Source organism: Oncorhynchus masou, chromosome 7, assembly GCF_036934945.1.
Source record: "Oncorhynchus masou masou isolate Uvic2021 chromosome 7, UVic_Omas_1.1, whole genome shotgun sequence".
Taxonomy (NCBI): domain Eukaryota; kingdom Metazoa; phylum Chordata; class Actinopteri; order Salmoniformes; family Salmonidae; genus Oncorhynchus; species Oncorhynchus masou.
This window is the reverse complement of record NC_088218.1, coordinates 17,561,859-17,582,435: the sequence shown is the minus strand read 5'-3', so window position 1 is coordinate 17,582,435 and position 20,577 is coordinate 17,561,859. Positions and strand designations below refer to the sequence as shown.

Here is a 20,577-nt window from a genome sequence, read left to right as displayed (position 1 = left end):
GTATGTGAAAACTCCTTAGAAAGACACATACATTCAGTTGTCGCGAACACACGTCAGTCGCGCTAGGAGGAGGCTCGCTCGGCAGGTGCTAGAACATGCACTGATGAAATGCACCACTGGAACCCCCATTAAGGTGTTTACATGTCCTAATAATTAGAAAGACTGCTCAGAAAACCAGGTGTTTTAATCTGCCGTATGCTTACTTCAATTTCAACCTGACACGGATTTAACATAAACAGAGTAAGGTGTTTGAATGACTATTGCATAATCTTCCTACTGCCATAATCAGTTTAATATACAATTATTAGTGTGGATGTAAACATACTCAAAGAACATTGTTTAAGTTACTTATATTTCCTGGGTAAGATGCAGTAATATAACCAAGTATAGGTTTCATGCATCCATATGTTGTTGGTCTGTGGCCATCTTCCCTGCCAGGTTGTACTCCACCAGAGGTGGGGCTCCCCATCTATAGTCCCCTTCCCCAGCTTCTAATATACTACTGTTGTGGAAATTCAACACAGGGACACTCAAAGTCAATATTAAATGAATCATTGTTTATTAACAGCAAGCTGGGGAGGTTAAAGTCCAACTTAGATGCATAAAGAACTGTTCTGAAGTGAGCTCCCCCAGGGCAGTCCTGTTCTCTTATATACTGGTTACAGACACATTACATAGGCATGGTTCATAATGTCCACATGTCTCTTGTTGGATGTCTCTCTCTGTCTTTATGAAGGTTTGGACAACTGTAGAGCAAGTCTGAGTGAGTCAGGCCCTAGATATGCAACAGATATTTATTCAGCATTTAGTTTTGTTAAATGAAAATACTGTAGTGAACAAAGTACAATGAGCAGTATGTCTTATCTGACCAATAGCAGTACAGACTCTGCAGACAACCATACAATACTACATACAATATGTGTATCTAATTACAATATACACTGAGTGGACAAAACATTAAGAACACCTCTTCCCATGACAGACTGACCAGGTGAATCCAGGTGAAAGCTATGATCCCTTAATGATGTTGCTTATTAAATCCACTTCAATCTGTGTAGATGAAGGGGAGGAGACAGGTTAAATAAGATTGTTAAACCGTGAGACAATTGAGACGTGGATTGTGTGTGTGAGCCATTCACAGGGTGAATGGGAGAGACAAAAGATTGAAGTGCCTTTAAACGGGGTAGGTGCCAGGCACACCGGTTTGTGTCAAGAACCGAAACGCTGCTGGGTTTTTCAAGTTCAACAATTTCCCGTGTGTCCACCACCTAAAGAACATCAATATTAGGAAGATGTTCCAGTGTTTGATATACTCAGTTTAAATTGTAACTGGGCAAAGTCCGAATGGAATAGACTCGGAGTATTAAGATAAAAAGGTTTATAAAGCGATAACTAAAAGTTGCCTTTGAAACACATCTGGGATCAGCGTATTCCCCAGAATCCTATCCTTAACTATTAGAAGGTAAAATCCCAAACTGACTTCAGATCAGTATCACAACCCTAGCCACTCAGACTTCTGGTCCCCAGCCTGATCGATGTCATCAAAGTAGCTGTTAGAGTAGCGAAGCATCTGGACCACGGCAGTGAGCAGGAGGATGTCTGTGTGGACGTCCAGCTCAAACTCACGACTGTAGTTCTTCACTGGCAGGACACAGGACTGGGACACACCCAGACACACACTCACCTCACGCGTCTGAAACACACACACACACACAGTTGTAGTTAAATAAACATGGTGTACTATGTGAGAATAGGGTTCCAGACTCAGCCATGCACTCACCATCCTCTCTATGTAGTGGCTCAGGTAGATGTTGGTCAGGTCTTCTCTCACTAGAGGACAGGCCTCATCCACCTTGGTGAGCAGGACCAGCTGGGGAACACCTAGTGACACAACACACATGAACACACACATACACAGACATGTAAACCCACGCGCACACTCACTTCCTTCCTTACCCTGCTTGTTGATCCCCTTGCGGATGGCGGCGAGCTTGTCCACCATCTTGGCAGAGAGCAGAGTGACCTTGCAGGCATCCAGTACGTAGACCACACAGTGGATCGTGTCCTGCAGGCTGGGTGACTTACAGAACCCAACAGCATCCGTCTGGACAGACATGGACGGGTTGAACTGGGGGAGAGAAACAGGACATCAGCCCCCAAGATAACTATACTGCTACTGCACTATCAACCACATGCTTTCCCTAACATGAGGCTGGTTCTACTTTAACTCGGAGGACAGGCTCATTGTAATGGCTGGAATGATTGGTATCAAACACATGAAATCTTCTTGTTGATACATTTCTATTCATCCTATCTTCCTCCAACAGCCTCCACTGCTACCATTTGCCAGTTTTACACACCTGGTACCGGTCCTGTACGTGGCCCTTCAGGATACTGTTGACGTCGTCTATATCCAGCCCTGCGCTGGGTCCTTCCTCCAGACCCATGGTGTCACACAGGACCAGAGGGAGAGCCTTCCCACCCTGCCCTGCCTTGATGCTGTAGGTACGGAACTACAGAGAGAGAGATGTGGAATGTTAAGTCCAGTACAATAGGGATGTTCCATAAGTCTTGTATAATTTCAGACAATAGTTTTGAAAGTGGTGCTCATGAGCCAAAACTGGAGAGGGGAAGGGCTGGGGGGACTGGGGGGGCTGTGGGGGGCTGGGGGGACTTCGGGGGTCTTGGATGGTTGGTGGCCTGGCGGTTGGGAGATTGGGCCAGTGGCTGGGAGGTCGATGGTTCGGGTCCCCGATTCGGGAGATCTGTAGATGTGCCATTGACCCTGGTTGCTCCTGTGGGTCGCTCTGGATGAGTGTCTGCTAGATGACTATACTTAATGTAAATGTTGAGCGGCTTCACTGCAGGTAGATGGTATGTTTTAAAATTCAATAAAAAAAATAATAATAATAAAGTTCTACCTGATGACATCATCAAAAAAAACAACAAAAGGAAACAGCGGTTTTCAGACAACTATGAGATTTGTGGGGAGCAAGAAAATACCCTCCTTCTGGCTAGAAACTCACTGCAGGTTTAGAAAAGTAGAGTTTTCTTGACTTTTAATCCTACCCCGTGCTGTCACAGAGAAGTATTTTTTAAGACATTTCCTTTTAAATCACAGATCATAGAAACATGCAATTTGCCCATAAGTGGACACTGATATGGTGCTGGAGATAATAAATACGAGGTGAAAAGTGACAGAATTGTCCTTTAAGATCCCAGTCTGCATCTTTAAGCCACAACCACACACACACACTCATGCGGGCACACAAACAGTACCTGTGTGGTGAGGCTGGTGCCTGCGCTGCCGGTGTTAGCCTGCCCGGTAACATGTCCTTTGAAGACAGAGTTGATGGAGTTGAAGAAGCTGGACTTGCCGGCCCCGACCGGACCCACCAGCAGAACTCTGGCCTGGAACACAGACTTTACCTCAGGCTTATAGTTCTTGATATAGTCCATCAGGCGTTTCTTGGTGCTGCTAATGATAGAGATGGATGGAGAAAGGAAGAGAGAGAGATGGGTGACAGACTGGATTGAATGATTTAAGTATATTCATTGGAACAGCAGAAGTGGTACTAGATGCATCACTAGTTGCATAGTATTATGATTTTTGTATTGCTTTTGAGATTTAACAGGCAGGATACCTATATCCTTCCCAGTCAATTCCCCTCCATGGAGTCTTCAGAATGCCTCCACAGTCTGCCAGAAATTGAGACCAACAAAAAAACAACTGATTTAATCATTACACTCATTGCTTCAACAACCTCTCCCGCAGTGTGAGCAAGACAAAGGAGATGATCGAGGACTACAGGAAAAGGAGGGCCGAACAGGCTCCCATTAACATCGATGGAGCTGTAGTGGAGTCAGTCGAGAGTTTCAAGTTCATTGGTGTCCACATCACCAACAACTATCCTGGTCCAAACACACCAAGACAGTCGTGAAGAGGGCACGACAAAACCTATTCCCCCTCAGGAGACTGAAAAGATTTGGCATGGGTCCCCAGATACTCAGAAAGTTATACAGATGCACCATCGAGAGCATCCTGACCGGTTGCATCACCGCCTGTTATGGTAACTGCTCGGTAACTGTCACGACAGAGGGTAGTGCGAACAGCCCAGTACATCACTGGGGCCAAGCTTCCTGCCATCCAGGACCTATATAATAGGCGGTGTCAGAGGAAGGATAAAAAAATGGTCAAAGATGCCAGTCACCCAAGTCATAGACTGTTCCCTCTGCCACCGCATGGCAAGCGGTACCAGGGAGCCAAGTCGAGGTCCAAAAGGCTCCATAACAGCTTCTACCAACCAAGCCATAAGATTGCTGAACAATTAATCAAATGGCCACCCGGACTATTCACTTTACCCATACCTACATGTACAAATTACTTTGACTACCCTGTACCCTCAAACATTGACTCAGGAACATTTACCCCCTGTATATAGCCTTGTTATTGTTATGTGTAATGTCTGCTTCCGGCTCACACCCTCAAACACGTAGATCCCCTAAACACGTAGATCCCCTAAACACAGCTCACTTTCCAGCTCACACCCGCAAACACCTAGATCCCCTGAAAGCAGCTCACTCTCCAGATCCCAATCACCTGAATTCTAATCACCTGTTCACACACCTGTATGTCATTATCACATGTGACATACGTCCTTCAGAGCTCTGGTTTTCCCGGTGATTTACTCCTCCCGTGTATGATAGTTTTTGTCTGCCTCACTATGACCTCCTATTCCCTGCCTGTACTTTAGCCTATTGGATTTCCTGTTATCTACCTACTGCCTGATCTCCTGGACTACATTACTAGCCTTTTCCCTTCCTGTACTGTTGCCTTTTTGGACCCCCTGTGTATGACCTTCTGCCTGCCCCTGGACCAAGCTACCTGCCTCCTCCTGTGGTCCTCTGCAATAAACACCTGCTGCGCCCTGCGCTTGAAACCAGCTCTCTGTTATAATAGTAGTAGTGTTTGTTCATTACATTATGTGTTGCTTTTTATTACATTTAAAAAAAACTTTATTTAATAAATATTTTCTTAACTCTTCTGTACATACTTGTAAGTAAGCATTTCACGGTACGGTCTACACTGTTGGTTAAGGGCTTGTAAGTAAGCATTTCACGGTACGGTCTACACTGTTGGTTAAGGGCTTGTAAGTAAGCATTTCACAGTCACTGTTGGTTAAGGGCTTGTAAATAAGTCTCTACACTTGTTGGTTAAGGGCTTGTAAGTTAAGCATTTTCACACGGTCTACACTGTTGGTTAAGGGCTTGTAAGTAAGCATTTCACGGTCTGTTGGTTAAGGGCTTGTAAATAAGCATTTCACGGTACGGTCTACACTGTTTGTTCAGGGCTTGTAAGTAAGCATTTCACGTTACGGTCTACACTGTTGGTTAAGGGCTTGTAAGTAAGCATTTCACGGTACAGTCTACACTGTTGGTTAAGGGCTTGTAAGTAAGCATTTCACAGTACGGTCTACACTGTTGGTTAAGGGTTTGTAAGTAAGCATTTCACGGTCGGTACACTGTTGGTTAAGGGCTGTTGGTTAACTGTTGGTTAAGGGCTTGTAAGTAAGCATTTCACGGTACGGTCTACACTGTTGGTTAAGGGCTTGTAAGTAAGCATTTCACGGTACGGTCTACACTGTTGGTTAAGGGCTTGTAAGTAAGCATTTCACAGTACGGTCTACACTGTTGGTTAAGGGCTTGTAAGTAAGCATTTCACAGTACGTCTACACTGTTGGTTAAGGGCTTGTAAGTAAGCATTTCACGGTACGGTCTACACAGTTGGTTAAGGGCTTGTAAATAAGCATTTCACGGTACGGTCTACACTGTTTGTTCAGGGCTTGTAAGTAAGCATTTCACGTCTCTACACTGTTGGTTAAGGGCTTGTAAGTAAGCATTTCACGGTACGGTCTACACTGTTGGTTAAGGGCTTGTAAGTAAGCATTTTAAGGGCTTGTAAGTACGGTTGGTTAAGGGCTTGTAAGTAAGCATTTCACACGGTCTACACTGTTGGTTAAGGGCTTGTAAGTAAGCATTTCACGGTGGTCTACACTGTTGGTTAAGGGCTTGTAAGTTTTCAGGGTTGGTTAAGGGCTTGTAAGTAAGCATTTCACGGTACGGTCTACACTGTTGGTTCTACATTTCTGTTGGTTAAGGGCTTGTAAGTAAGCATTTCACAGTACGGTCTACACTGTTGGTTAAGGGCTTGTAAGTAAGCATTTCACGGTACGGTCTACACAGTTGGTTAAGGGCTTGTAAGTAAGCATTTCACAGTATGGTCTACACTGTTTGTTCAGGGCTTGTAAGTAAGCATTTCACGGTACGGTCTACACTGTTGGTTAAGGGCTTGTAAGTAAGCATTTCACGGTACGGTCTACACTGTTGGTTAAGGGCTTGTAAGTAAGCATTTCACGGTACGGTCTACACTGTTGGTTCAGGGCTTGTAAGTAAGCATTTCACGGTACGGTCTACACTGTTGGTTCAGGGCTTGTAAGTAAGCATTTCACGGTACGGTCTACACTGTTGGTTAAGGGCTTGTAAGTAAGCATTTCACGGTACGGTCTACACTGTTGGTTCAGGGCTTGTAAGTAAGCATTTCACGGTACGGTCTACACTGTTGGTTAAGGGCTTGTAAGTAAGCATTTCACGGTACGGTCTACACTGTTGGTTAAGGGCTTGTAAGTAAACATTTCACGGTACGGTCTACCTACACCTGTATTTGGCGCATGTGACAAATAACATTTGATTAGATTCACATTGCCTTCTGACTGGTTTTAATATTTTGCCATATTGGTCACATGTATCCAACTGTTTCAGTAGTGCCGAGGGAGTAGTGGCTATAAATGACCACTCACCTTCCACTCTGTACACCTCACACTCTGTCAGCTGCAGGTCATTGCCATGCATCTCTTCTCCTTCAAAGGTGTAGCTGTTCCCTGCAACAATTTGAACTGTAGAGGTGTTATTATTAAGAAACCACAAGACACCAACATTAAGACCATTCTTTCCATCGGTGAAACCATACTGGCCATCGGTACTGGACACACGCAGTGGCTTTTCTCTCTGGTCAGTGATGCTGTAGAGAAAGGCCTTATCATCGTTGATCACCTGTCCAGTCTGGGCGTAGTTCTTACTGATGTAACCTCCGAAAACAAACCCAGCCTTGTTGTAGGCCACAAGTACGGTGGGTCCCTGGCCATCACAGCGGTTGTGGAAGGCTGAATGCATGTAGCTGTGGACGCTGGCTTTGAGCAGAACAAAATATAATAGAACAGTACTTTATTACATTTTACTGAACCAATTGCTTTTGTTCTGCCTGCATTGCTGGTATCTGGCCTGATAAAATGAATCTCATAAAAAAAAATGTTTTTTTGAAAATGCCATTAAAATGAAGTCCATTGTTCTGACAAACCTTTGTAGAGCAGGTGGAGTCTGACATGGCCGAACAGAGACAGCAGCTTCTTCTCCTGTTCTACTGACAGACTGGACTTCACAACACTCATTATGTCACTAAAGACCTGAGGTAGAAAGACCAGCAATAAATAGTAACAGAAACCCATCATACTGATGAACCTCACCTCGCTGTATAGACACGCACCGAGGAAAGAACGAAAGGAATGTAGAGTGGACAAACTCTATTTTCATAGATGCTACCACACAAATATCTGTTAGAATTACTTATTTTGAAGCGCTTTCTTTAGATTGTTATGATTATGTAGGTGATCTTACCGTTTGTAACTGATGATCGTGTTAGAAATATAACAATTCTAATGCAGTTGGCTGCTGGGCTTCAATCATTCACAACAACTATATAATCAACCACAACATCCAGGTCGCGCAGTAAAAAACAGAGACGTTTCAAGCTTTCCTTTTCTTAAAACCGAAACTTCGGCTGCTTTGAGTCACTCAACTTGTCTTTATTTTTGTTTTCAATACAGGAAATAACCGCTAGTACGCTTGATAGAGCTCTTCTGGCACGCCGGTGGTCGGGGTTAGCTTTTTTTTTTTTGTAGCATTTCTCGATGTGCAGCCCGGAAGAGGGAGTGCAACTTGCACAGCCTGTAGCCTTCCCTCCACAAGTCATGTCAAGAAATCCAGGGCTTCTACAGTAGGATAGAAGACTGGGAATTATTCATGGCTTAGAAATATAACATAATGGTATTTAATTGACAATGAGCTGTAATTCTATCTGAGGCTAGAGAAACGTCTATGTTCACTTTAAAATGACCTGTACAATTCTCAGGTGTGGATGGATGTGTGTGTGTGTGTGTGTGTGTGTGTGTGTGTGGGTGTGTGTAAGAAGAGGAGCGACAGGTCAGAACAACACGGGCGTTATTATATTTTTATTCATGTTGTCTACTTTTTCAATATCATCTTTTTTTTAACAGCAATATCCACAAAAAAATATTAACAGTAAAGTCTTAACAGTAAAGTATTTAACTGTAAAATATGAACAGTAAAGTCTTAACAGTAAAGTATTTAACTGTAAAATATGAACAGTAAAGTCTTAACAGTAAAGTATTTAACTGTAAAATATTAACAGTAAAGTCTTAACAGTAAAGTATTTAACTGTAAAATATGAACAGTAAAGTCTTAACAGTAAAGTATTTAACTGTAAAATATGAACAGTAAAGTCTTAACAGTAAAGTATTTAACTGTAAAATATGAACAGTAAAGTCTTAACAGTAAAGTATTTAACTGTAAAATATGAACAGTGTGCAAGAAAACATGAGTTATGGCACATCAGAGCGACCAGATACAAAAAAATAGATATTACATTTCCTTCATAATCTATAACTGATCATTCACAATTAATCAAGGCAAAAAGATACGGTAACGCTTGACTTTACAGTCCAGTCCCAGCCGGAAGGAACACATTGTGGTAACAATGGAGACTTTCAACCTGGGACCAAATAGTCCTCGCTTGCAACGAAACACATGTTTTTACCATGTTATTTATAAGCAAATACCAAGTTAAAAGAGACTGTAAAAAAAGTGTTACCAGAGATACATACTGTATATGCATACACAGGAGATAAAAAACAAACAATGATGAGTCCAGGTAAAACTGACCTGAGATCAGTGTCTAGGGACAGAAATTTGTTTTAGGGTTCTAGCGTTCTGCTCTGGGTAAGACCTATGATCAGATTCCATTCCCCAAATCCTGACATAATCTTTAGGGGGAGAACAGCTATAGTGAATGATGTGGGAATGGGAGCACCACAAGACTTCCATTCTAGAGCTTTGTGTCCTCTTTTAAGACTGTTCACTCAAATACTCTCAACTATTCTTAAGTCTAGGGCTAGAATGTTGTTCCTGACCATGTGACTTGACCAGGTAAAACTTCTGGTCCTAACCAGCATACAACACAATACACCACAACAAGGCAAACCATCAATCAATCAATCAAACAACCAATCAAACAACCAAAATAACCGTCCGTGGAATGAATGAATTAAGAAATAACAATATTCTCCCTCAGATAATCACTTTTAAAAGACATTAGGAAACTGTGTGTGTGTCTGTCTGTGTGCGTGTGTGAGAGAGACAGTGATTTGATGGTTCAAGTTTTTTCTCACAGTGCTGTGCCTGTGTATAAGAAGCTATGCTATGAGTACGGCCACTTCACTGCTATGTAGATGTGGTTGGCTCCCCATTTAGTCACTAGGGGGTTGTGTGTGTGTGTGTGTGTGTGTGTGTGTGTGTGTGTGTGTGTGTGTGTGTGTGTGTGTGTGTGTGTGTGTGTGTGTGTGTGTGTGTGTGTGTGTGTGTGTGTGTGTGTTTGTGTGTGTGTGAACCTGCCTCAAGCTGAATGAGGAAACCGACAAAATTCTGAAAGAAGGGAAACATTTACGCAAAAATTGAACATCCACAGAAAAGATTCTGCAACAGGCTGACATTCAATTAAAGCGCATTTTGTTTTTTTTGGGGGTGGAAAAAGTTTAATGCACTTTGATTGATTTCTGGCCTAGGTTTTATCTTACAAACACTGTACAGTTCGATAATAATACTCGAATGACCTGCTTCCATTTAGAAAGAAACTCAAACCAAACCCAAAACAGCTACTCTCAAAACGTATCACTTCTGCACATGGCTTAAAGAAAGTTTATACACTTTTGTTTTTATTTTCTCTAGTGTCTTTTACATTTTTTTACAATCAAGTTTGGTTTGGGAGTAGAGGAATAGGACTGTGGAGGTGGGGACATGGGACACCACTTTGTAATTCGCTCTTGTTCCTCAATAGAACACACAACGAGCCAATAAGCAAAGTCCATGAATTGATGCTTGCTCTCATTGTCAGAACTAGTGATGTATCTAACCACTGATATAGGATCAGATATTTGTACACCCCCTTATGGTTCAAGTTAAGATTGGGGATGATAATCTGATCCTAGATCTGTGGTTAAGGTAAACTTTTGCCTCAAGTGTAAGTTAAGGAGTGAATGGAAACTTACAGTATCTGCTAACTGTATGGCAATAAATTCACAAAATATTGAAACGATAAGTAATTAAAAAACATATATATATACTTCTGCGGTTAAAAACTTGAACAGTTAGCCTCTCAGTACTCAAGATAGAAGTTTCATTAGGCTGCGTTTACACAGGCAGCTAAGTTCTGATCTTTTGCCCAATTATTGGTCTTAGATCAGTATATAGGGGCAACTTACTCCACAAGTCAACACAGCTGGAGTTTTAGAAAACCCACTGACCAAGAAATCAAAACCAAAGCAGTAACACTGTTGATCGATAACCGTCGCTACAGTGGGAGTGTATGTGGCCTATGCTTTAGCTCAGTGGGCTAACACAGTCTTGTGGCATTGCAGATGATCCGGGTTTAAACACAGTGGGTACATATGCAGCATGTACCAACCTGCTCAGTGTTTACAATGCCATGTTCACAAAAACACAATTTCTTGTGGAAACACTGACATTACCGTTGACCCAAGGTTTCAGGAAGGGGCCATCCCCATTGTGATACTTAGCAAGTCAGTTGCAAGTCAGCCACTATATGGCTAACAAACACACCGTGTATAGCCACGGTGCTTTAGTGATGGGTAACATTGCCTGAGACCTGAAGACTTATATTAACATCCACGGCTAATGGCTAGGCTTTAGCTGAGAGGGCTAACATAGCTTGTATCACATGAACGACCCAGGTTTTACACCAGATTGGTCACACATAAACCCCCACCTCACCAGATACTGCTATCAATCAATCGATTAATCAATGAATCAATAAATCATTAATTCACTAAAATACATGCTATACATCAGCCTATAACTTCATGTAGACGACTGTGGATTCCTATTAAGATAATTGTCCTAATCCCTTTTGAAGTAAATCTGTCATCTCCACTTGAGTGTCACTATCTCTGTGGGTGAGTCAGTAACCAGTATCAGGTAGGGCTGCATGTTAGTGCAGGCTTACCCTCAGCACCACAGAGACACAACTCAGGGCTAATATCACTAATGTGGCAATGTGGTCTGTAAACACAGACACCGCCCCCCAGCTGTGGCTATTGAGTATGGCGCTTTTCCAGAGTGGCTATTTCGTTTCTCTCTGTGTGTGTGTGTGTGTGTGTGTGTGTGTGTGTGTGTGTGTGTGTGTGTGTGTGTGTGTGTTTTGTATGTATAGCTTGACAGAGCTGGGCCTTGTTGGCTGTTGCAGAGTCAGCCAGTGGGAGTGTGTGTGTGGGCAGAGGTGTGTGTGTGTCTGATGTGCAGAGATGAGTGTGCAGCTATAGGATGATGCAGGGTTTCTTGTCTTTGAAAGGGTTTTCTGACGTTGGGATGCCAACGAGGAGCGGGTCGTTACGGGCGTGCTGCTCACAGTAACTCATCAGGTCTGCCGCTGCCTTAGACACCTAGGGGGAGAGAGAGGGAGAGAGAGAGGGGGGGGGGGGTAGAGGGAGAGAGAAAGGAGGCAGGGAGAGGGATATTGTGATGCTTTGGCAACAGTGGACTGATCCTTACAGTGGATTGCTTCTTACAGTGGATTGCTCCTAACAGTGGACTTCTCCTTACAGTGGTTTGCTTCTTAAAAGTGGATTGATCCTTACAGTGGATTGCTTCTTACAAGTGGATTGCTCCTTACAGTGGATTGCTCCTTACAGTGGATTGCTCCTTACAGTGGATTGTTTCTTACAGTGGATTGCTCCTTACAGTGGATTGCTCCTTACAGTGGATTGCTTCTTACAGTTGATTGCTCTTTACAGTGGACTGCTCCTTACAGTGGACTTCTCCTTACAGTGGACTGCTCCTTAAGGTGGATTGCTTCTTACAGTGGATTGCTTCTTACAGTGGATTGCTCCTTACAGTGAATTGCTTCTTACAGTGGTTTGCTTCTTAAAAGTGGATTGATCCTTACAGTGGACTGATCCTTACAGTGGATTGCTCCTTACAGTGGACTTCTCCTTACAGTGGTTTGCTTCTTAAAAGTGGACTGATCCTTACAGTGGACTGATCCTTACAGTGGATTGCTCCTTACAGTGGATTGCTTCTTACAGTGGATTGCTCCTTACAGTGGACTGCTCCTTACAGTGGACTGTTCCTTATAATGGATAGCTCCTTACGGTGTATTGCTCTTACAGTGGATTGCTCCTTACAGTGGACTTCTCCTTACAGTGGATTGCTTCTTACAGTGGATTGCTTCTTACAGTGGATTGCTCCTTACAGTGGACTGCTCCTTACAGTGGATTGCTCCTTACAGTGGATTGCTCCTTACAGTGGACTGCTCCTTACAGTGGACTGCTCCTTACAGTGGATTGCTCCTTACAGTGGATTGCTCCTTACAGTGGATTGCTCCTTACAGTGGATTGATCCTTACAGTGGACTGATCCTTACAGGGGATTGCTCCTTACAGTGGATTGCTTCTTACAGTGGATTGCTTCTTACAGTTGATTGCTTCTTACAGTTGATTGCTCCTTACAGTGAATTGCTTCTTACAGTGGTTTGCTTCTTAAAAGTGGATTGATCCTTACAGTGGACTGATCCTTACAGTGGATTGCTTCTTACAGTGGACTTCTTCTTACAGTGGATTGCTCCTTACAGTGGATTGCTCCTTACAGTGGATTGCTTCTTACAGTGGATTGCTTCTTACAGTTGATTGCTTCTTACAGTTGATTGCTCCTTACAGTGAATTGCTTCTTACAGTGGTTTGCTTCTTAAAAGTGGATTGATCCTTACAGTGGACTGATCCTTACAGTGGATTGCTTCTTACAGTGGATTGCTCCTTACAGTGGATTGCTCCTTACAGTGGATTGCTCCTTACAGTGGATTGCTCCTTACATGCTAATAAAAACCTTAGCGTTGACACACACCTTAATACGTTCGATCCCTGCCTCGATCCTCAGTTGTTCCACCAGTTTCCTGGCCTGCGCGATGTTGTTATTGGTTGACATCCTGATCCATCAATACACACACCCCTACTATGGAGAGGGGGAGGGGAGAAGAGAAAGGGGGAGAGAAAGAAATCATTTAAAAGCAGCTTTATACTGCCCTCATGTGGTTTTCTGCTCCAGTCATCATGTTTTTTTCCCCCTCAGGCTTGAATGTACATTTACTGTCCTAAATCTCACACACACACACACACACGCACACACACACACACACACACACACACACACACACACACACACACACACACACACACACACACACACACACACACACACACACACACACACACACACACACACACACACACACACACACACACACACACACACACACACAAACCTAGTGGATGGTGTGCAGATCGGAGAGCCAGTCTGCACCAAGGGCCAGACAGGTGTGTGTTGGGTTGGTAGCCAGGTGTACCAGGTAGAGCAGGTGTGTGTTGGGTTGGTAGCCAGGTGTACCAGGTAGGGCAGGTGTGTGTTGGGTTGGTAGCCAGGTGTACCAGGTAGGGCAGGTGTGTGTTGGGTTGGTAGCCAGGTGTACCAGGTAGGGCAGGTGTGTGTTGGTTTGGTAGCCAGGTGTACCAGGTAGGGCAGGTGTGTGTTGGGTTGGTAGACAGGTGTACCAGGTAGGGCAGGTGTGTGTTGGGTTGGTAGCCAGGTGTACCAGGTAGGGCAGGTGTGTGTTGGGTTGGTAGCCAGGTGTACCAGGTAGGGCAGGTGTGTGTTGGGTTGGTAGACAGGTGTACCAGGTAGGGCAGGTGTGTGTTGGGTTGGTAGACAGGTGTACCAGGTAGGGCAGGTGCGTGTGCAGGGGAAGGACTGACGAGGTGAGTTGGGTCACTCAGCTGGACTTGAGTGGTTGTGACCTCAGGTCAGATGGACAGGAGTGGTTGTGACCTCAGGTCTGATGGTCAGCTGTAAACCTTCACCTCCTGCAGAGTAGAAGTTTCACATGTTTAATATCACATGCACAGTACAGTGAAATAGCTTTCTTGCAGACTCAAAACCCAACAATGCGATAATCAATAACAATGTAATACTAGAAAAAAAACACACGAGAAATAAGAAAAAATATGGAGAACAAAATAAGTAAGTAAACATACTTTATACAGGGTCAGTTCCAATACCATATTTACAATGAGCAGGCATACTGGAGTGATGGAGGTACTGTAGATTTAACATTTGGTGACTATTATGTTACAGTCATATACACGTTTCAACTACATAGTAATTTATAACTGTCTTTCATTTCTTTTAGATTCACAGAAACAAGTTAATTGTGTCATGTGCCAAAAAGTTCCCATATTTTCAATACATTCATGTTGTCACAGGGCTGTAGAATAAAGTACTGTACCAAACTATTCACCAGAAAATGTGCCTCTCCCTCTTTCTCGCTCACTCTCTCTCTCTCTCAGGAGTCCTGCTGTAATTACTCTACTGTGGAGGACCTTGAGATTAATGGCTCTAATTAGGGCTGTGTGTGTGCGCGTGTGTGTGAAAGAGAGAGAGATAGAGATAGAACATTATGTATGAGCTACTAACTATATATAAAGTTTGACAGTTTAAAGGCAGTAAATATGCATGATAAAATGTAAGGCATGCAAAGAAAACGGTCATACATGCTGTCATATCTGTTAAAACGTTTCAGAAACGTTAGGCCTATAGCCCGCCTGTTACCACAGAGCTCATTTCATACGCCTGTTGATGTTCCAACTAGTTTAAAACTTTCCTAACGAGGGTATATTCTCTCATTCCCAGACAAAGGGTAAGTGACCTGAGGCATTGTTTGTCAGCCTACATGATTTATTTTTCGACACTCCGAATTATATCCAGGCCTATAGGCCAAAGAATAGCCAGTTATAAACAGTATCGTCGTGTCTTGTGCAGTGTGCTAGTATAGACCATCACATTAGTAGGCTAACATGATTAGACAATACACGGTATTGATTTGACGGTATTTATCAGTTCGTGGCAATTCCACTGGTAGGTAAATTAAATGGCTGAGCATCCAATATGGACCCTATAGCTGACGCGACACGCGTAAATTCCCAACAATGGACTACATGGGTCTCTCTCTGTGTGTGTGTGTGTGTGTGTGTTACCCCTGCATGCCTGTCAGCCTGTTCTGCCGATTTAAAACAGAATGCGGGCATTTTGACGGATGAAACAGTGACCTATTCCTCGGCCACGCGCGCACACACGTATAGGCCTACTACGGTAATATGCCTACTGCATAGTCGAATCTCAGCCGAAGAATAGGTTGTTGACATGTCGTTAGAATGCTTATGGACGCTATTCGCCTGTTGGAAATAATGCATGTCTTGAAAATAGCCTATTATGCAAATGTGACACTTCCCTCAATAAAACATCCAGCTGTTTAGACATCGATGCTTCCCTCTGATCTATCAGCTACAGCGTGCGCTACCGACGTTTTGATAACGTTTCTCCCACAGACCCTGTCCCCCAGTTTCTCTCCTCCCCACCCTCTCTCCGCCCTGGCTTAAGAAACCCGAATTCGTGACTCTGTCTTCCCCATAAACGCTGCTTTTCCATGACCAAAATCGGGAAGGCAAGAGCACATAAACCGCAAATAAGTACACGGTTCTGTAAAGAGGTGATATAAACAGATAAAATAGTGTGATATTTCCCAACTCACCTCCGAATGCGCTGTATTCCTGATTTAAAGGGGCAGTTTCTTCGGTTACACAGTCCGTTCGTTCAATCTCGGTTTTTACCGAATCAAACGCCACCCCCACTGTTGGTGAGCGGTGTCTGTCCACCCTATTCCCCTCCCTACCTTACTCCGTCACTTCTGACAGCCAGCTAGCGCTCTCACACACAAACTTGATTTCCCCCCTTGAGAAAAACAAATGGGTTGATTCAGAGCATAAAGCATGAAGTTGCACTTAGACGTCTATCTCGGTTCAGTTTAGCGTTTTTCCCACCGATGGTTAAGGTTAGAATTGGGGAGGATGAACAGATCCTAGATCAGTGGTTACGGGAGTTCAATAAGATGGCCCTTGTTCCAAATCGAAAACCAATGGGTATTGTACAATTGCATAAACATTTAGATTGTGGTGCTTTATGTAGAACTATCGAAAAACAGATATTCATGTAAGTATTTTCTCTTTGACGTCGTATGTGCCCGGAGTGTGAGCTTGCTTTCAATGTATCCGCATCTGGACACCGAATTGAAACAGTATCAAGCAGCAGGGTGCAGTAACACATATACACTCAGGGAGGCGCCCTTACGCAATGTTATTTACAAAGAGAAATTACACTTCATTCCGACTGATATACAAGCTACTTACTAGGAGGCCTAGTTGGTAGACAGAAAATCTCTGCCGTATTTTCACCTAAAGTGAAAAGACACAGACACAGACACAGACACAGACAGACAGACAGACAGACAGACAGACACAAATACACGCATCTCTGCAGGCCCAGTTTTCCCCTACAGTGGCAGTCTATAGTCATTCCCCACCAGAGAGCTAAAAATAGCAGGGGTGAGGTGAGAGAGAGAGAAAGTGAGGGAGAGAATGAGAGAGCAAGTGAGAAAGAGAAAGAGAGAGGGAATTTACCGCATTGGCCTCATTTCTACTGAAGTATGAAATTATGCTGATGGTACATTTAGCTTTCATTTCCTCTCCTTTGATGTCTCTCTCTCTCTCTCATTCCTCTCTTTCTCCCCTCCCTCTGTCTCTCTCTCCCCTCATTCCTCTCTTTCTCCCCTCCCTCTGTCTCCCTCTTGCTCACCCCTCCCTCTCTCTCTGATGTGAGCAGCAGCAGTATCAGATGTAGCTGAAGCACTAGCACAAACTACAGAACATTGCAGTACGCTAAGAATCTAGATCAGTTCTGAATTGGAATTCTCACAGTACCATTTGGATTCTAGATCAGTACTGAATTGGAATTCTCACAGTACCATTTAGATTCTAGATCAGTACTGAATTGGAATTCTCACAGTGCCATTTGGATTCTAGATCAGTTTAGCAGTATATTTATTTTTTATTTTACCTTTATTTTACTAGGCAAGTCAGTTAAGAACAAATTCTTATTTTCAATGACGACCTAGGAACAGTTGGTTAACTGCCTGTTCACGACAGATTTGTACCTTGTCAGCTCGGGGATTCGAACTTGCAACCTTTTGGTTACTAGTCCAACACTCTAACCACTAGGCTAACCTGCCGCCCCGAGCATGTAACAGGGGTCATTTGGTGAACCAAACTCAGGTGAACACAGTTTTGTGGCACGCAGATGATCCGACATTAAACCCAGTTGGTCAAAAGACTAAGGACTGTATTTCTGTTAAATCAGCTGGGTTTAAAATTCTCCCCATCACCCTGAACTGTTACTAGTCAGTAGCCCCCAGTAGGTGCTAAAATGATGTGATGTTATCTAAGAGCATTGTCATGGTTATGTGTTGAAACCACAATGGCCATAGTCTCTCTATACAATATATGACTCATGTGTGGTGACTCAAGGGACATATACACACTCTCTCTGACTCTCTCTCTCCCTCTCTCTGACTCTCTCTCTCCCTCTCTCTGATTCTCTCTCTCCCTGTTCTCTCTTCCCACCGCTCTCTGACTCATAGAGCCTGTGAGAAACTCCTCTCCATGAGATGGCTGTTAACTTCATTATACCCTGGGCCGGGTGTGTGTGTGTGTTGTTTGTTTGATAGTCTCTATGTTAAAACATGGTCAACTGTGTTTGTGTTTTTGATGGAGTATGTTAAAACAGTGTTGATGTGTGTTGTATGTAAACAGCATTATGTCAGTGATGTTAGTGGCTAATTAGTTACACTTACACAAAGATGGCATCAAGAGTGTATGTTTGTGTAACCCCAGAGGCACGTGAAGGGTGTGTGTGTGTTATCAGGGTGTGTGTCACCCTCATTAAGATCCTACAGAGGGCTGCTAACCTCAGGTCTCCTCACATTACAGCCTGACACACACACACACACACACACACACTCTGCCTAGAAGATCTACGGTTGTCGTAACGCATCACCTGGCTCACACCACATTCTGACACGGCAACCGTAGCCGTCACTGAGTCGCCATAGCAACCACATTGGGTGAAGAATCCTCAAGCAGATAGAGAAAGAGAGAATGTGCTTTGCTTTGCAGGCATGCTGTCAGGGAGTGGAGAACAGTATGACACTGTATGAGGCTGCAAGCTGTTGTCATGGTGCCTTCAAGACAATACATTCACAACACACTGTGTGCCCTCAGGCCCCTACTCCACCACATATCTACAGTACTAAATCCATGTGTAGTGCCAGTGCAAAAACCAAAACGTGCACCCATGGGGGCCCCAGGACCGGGTTTGGGAAACCTTGATCTATACAATGCAAGACCATGTCAGCCCACTAAGCAAAATCCTAAGTGCTCAATATAGGAGCCAACAGTAGTCTTCGGGAGTCTTCAGGTCATCTTTCTGTCATTTCACACACATTGTGAAAGGAAATATCACACAAGAGGCAGATTCTTAACTGTTGTTTTTATTAAGAAAATCCTTTTGCAGAGTCGATATGATAATTTCTTCATATACATATCTTATAGTTAGGATGCATTTCCACAGTACATTATAGTTGGAAGACTATTGCTAGAATAAATAGCTAGAATAATAATTCATTATAATAACAACTATCTTAAAAATAAAATAATAAAAATGTCTATACATGACCATTGTGTGAAGAAAAAAAATGTCCAAACAAAAATGTTTACAAAAACAATAAGAGATTAAAAACAGTTACACTTTTCAAACCAAAGTCATTATTAATGCAGAAGAATTATAATAATAAAATAGAAATATGTTAATTTCACAGTTTGCATCCTTATTGGTTCTTATGCTGGCTGGGAGCAACACTTATTGGGGCCATGCAGGGAGGGAAGGACAGAGATGGAGGTTAGTAGAACTACACTACCCAGAAGTCATTTCACCCCTCAGAGGCCCGGTCCAGAAACAACTTCGAGGCACTTCCACGTTTTGTGTTTGGCAGAGCAGACAAGTGTAAACAATATGGTGGAAGTTCCCTAAAGCCTAATAGTTAACCCAGTCCCCCATCCAGTCCCTTCAGATATTTGACATGCTAGGGGCTAGGAGTTGTTTCTGGGCTGATAGTATGATCTGGGGTGATGCAAACATTCCAAACTGCATCCCTGGTAGGATTGAGTTTAGAGAACATGTTTCTGATTAACTACACTCAATTAACTACTCTTCCCATAGTCCTTTGTGCCACTTCTCTTCTGCAACATGACCAGTACCCAGTTTCCAGCAACATGACTTTCTGATAACACACATCAGTGAAAGGCTGTATGGGCTTTTTCAGGTAGAAACTACGTAGAACAGACACAACTCTCTGGCTTATATAGTCTATTCTAGAATCATATCAGCTCTGTTCTGTGTTTCTATCTTGTTTTTGATTCAGCCATACAGCAGCCTCTTTGTCCATTCCTGAGTCATTATAGAAATGCCATTATAGAAATGAACCCATTCGTAAATTGGCATACAACAAAATCAGACTTCACGTAAATCATGTTATTGATATATTTGCGAGGAAAGTAGTTGTGTGTGTGTGTGTGTGTGTGTGTGTGGATCTCAAAACAGGCTCCAGCACTCTAAAACTACACACGTGGAAAAAAATAAACCCTCTCAGTGGTTCATCTCTGGAGGACTCCACCCATTTGGGCTCTGGGCAGTCCCCCAGGTGCTCATCCAATGAGGTGAGAGATCTTCCTCGGTGCCCATCCCTTCTCTGATTCTAATAACGTACTGTGGAATCCCAGTTGGCAGCTCTACCTTTTCACTCCTAAGAGAACCACACTACCCACAATCCTTTGAAGAGGGCCATGATGTCACCATTCCCTAACATTCCTAAATCCTCTAGAGAGTCTATATCCACCTCCAGCTATATAACTAATAGCTATTTACAGCTATCTACAGATGTGGAGAGAAGGGGAGTGGTAAAACTAATAGGAAGTGTACAACAGACAGGTTACAGGGTGACACAGCAGTGCAGAAAAACAGACATGTCCAAATCTCACGACACCCTACTCCCTATGTAGTGCACTACTTTGACCAGAATCACATGGGATCAGGGGATAAGGTGCCGCATGAGATGCAGATAATGAGGTTTCTATGGCACAGAGGACTGCTTGCTGTTTGA

The 20,577-nt window shown here is 43.4% G+C and overlaps 2 protein-coding genes across 7 annotated transcripts; both read right to left on the bottom strand.

The window, feature by feature from the left end:
• Positions 1 to 542: 542 nt before the first annotated feature.
• LOC135543406 (interferon-induced protein 44-like) lies at positions 543 to 8,014 on the bottom strand. Of its 3 annotated transcripts, none has more exons than XM_064970637.1 (9): positions 7,732 to 8,014; positions 7,415 to 7,520; positions 6,858 to 7,247; positions 3,645 to 3,699; positions 3,280 to 3,478; positions 2,361 to 2,513; positions 1,957 to 2,128; positions 1,781 to 1,881; positions 543 to 1,693 (listed from the first exon to the last, which is right to left on the bottom strand). In XM_064970637.1, exons 2-9 carry the CDS (start codon positions 7,503 to 7,505, stop codon positions 1,493 to 1,495), a joined length of 1,362 nt encoding a protein of 453 aa, XP_064826709.1. In that variant the 5' UTR covers positions 7,506 to 7,520; positions 7,732 to 8,014; the 3' UTR covers positions 543 to 1,492. The 3 variants fall into 3 exon arrangements, with proteins under 3 accessions (XP_064826709.1, XP_064826710.1, XP_064826711.1); XM_064970638.1 differs by having other exon boundaries at positions 3,280 to 3,475; XM_064970639.1 differs by lacking the exon at positions 7,732 to 8,014 and having other exon boundaries at positions 6,858 to 7,243; positions 7,415 to 7,498.
• A 318-nt stretch (positions 8,015 to 8,332) lies between these two features.
• LOC135543405 (guanine nucleotide-binding protein G(I)/G(S)/G(O) subunit gamma-7-like) lies at positions 8,333 to 16,177 on the bottom strand. 4 transcript variants are annotated; one of them, XM_064970632.1, is made up of 4 exons: positions 16,060 to 16,177; positions 13,741 to 14,335; positions 13,323 to 13,430; positions 8,333 to 11,867 (listed from the first exon to the last, which is right to left on the bottom strand). In XM_064970632.1, exons 3-4 carry the CDS (start codon positions 13,401 to 13,403, stop codon positions 11,742 to 11,744), a joined length of 207 nt encoding a protein of 68 aa, XP_064826704.1. In that variant the 5' UTR covers positions 13,404 to 13,430; positions 13,741 to 14,335; positions 16,060 to 16,177; the 3' UTR covers positions 8,333 to 11,741. The 4 variants fall into 4 exon arrangements, with proteins under 4 accessions (XP_064826704.1, XP_064826706.1, XP_064826707.1 ...); XM_064970634.1 differs by having other exon boundaries at positions 14,191 to 14,335; XM_064970635.1 differs by having other exon boundaries at positions 13,323 to 13,427; positions 14,191 to 14,335.
• Between the last annotated feature and the right edge of the window lie 4,400 nt (positions 16,178 to 20,577).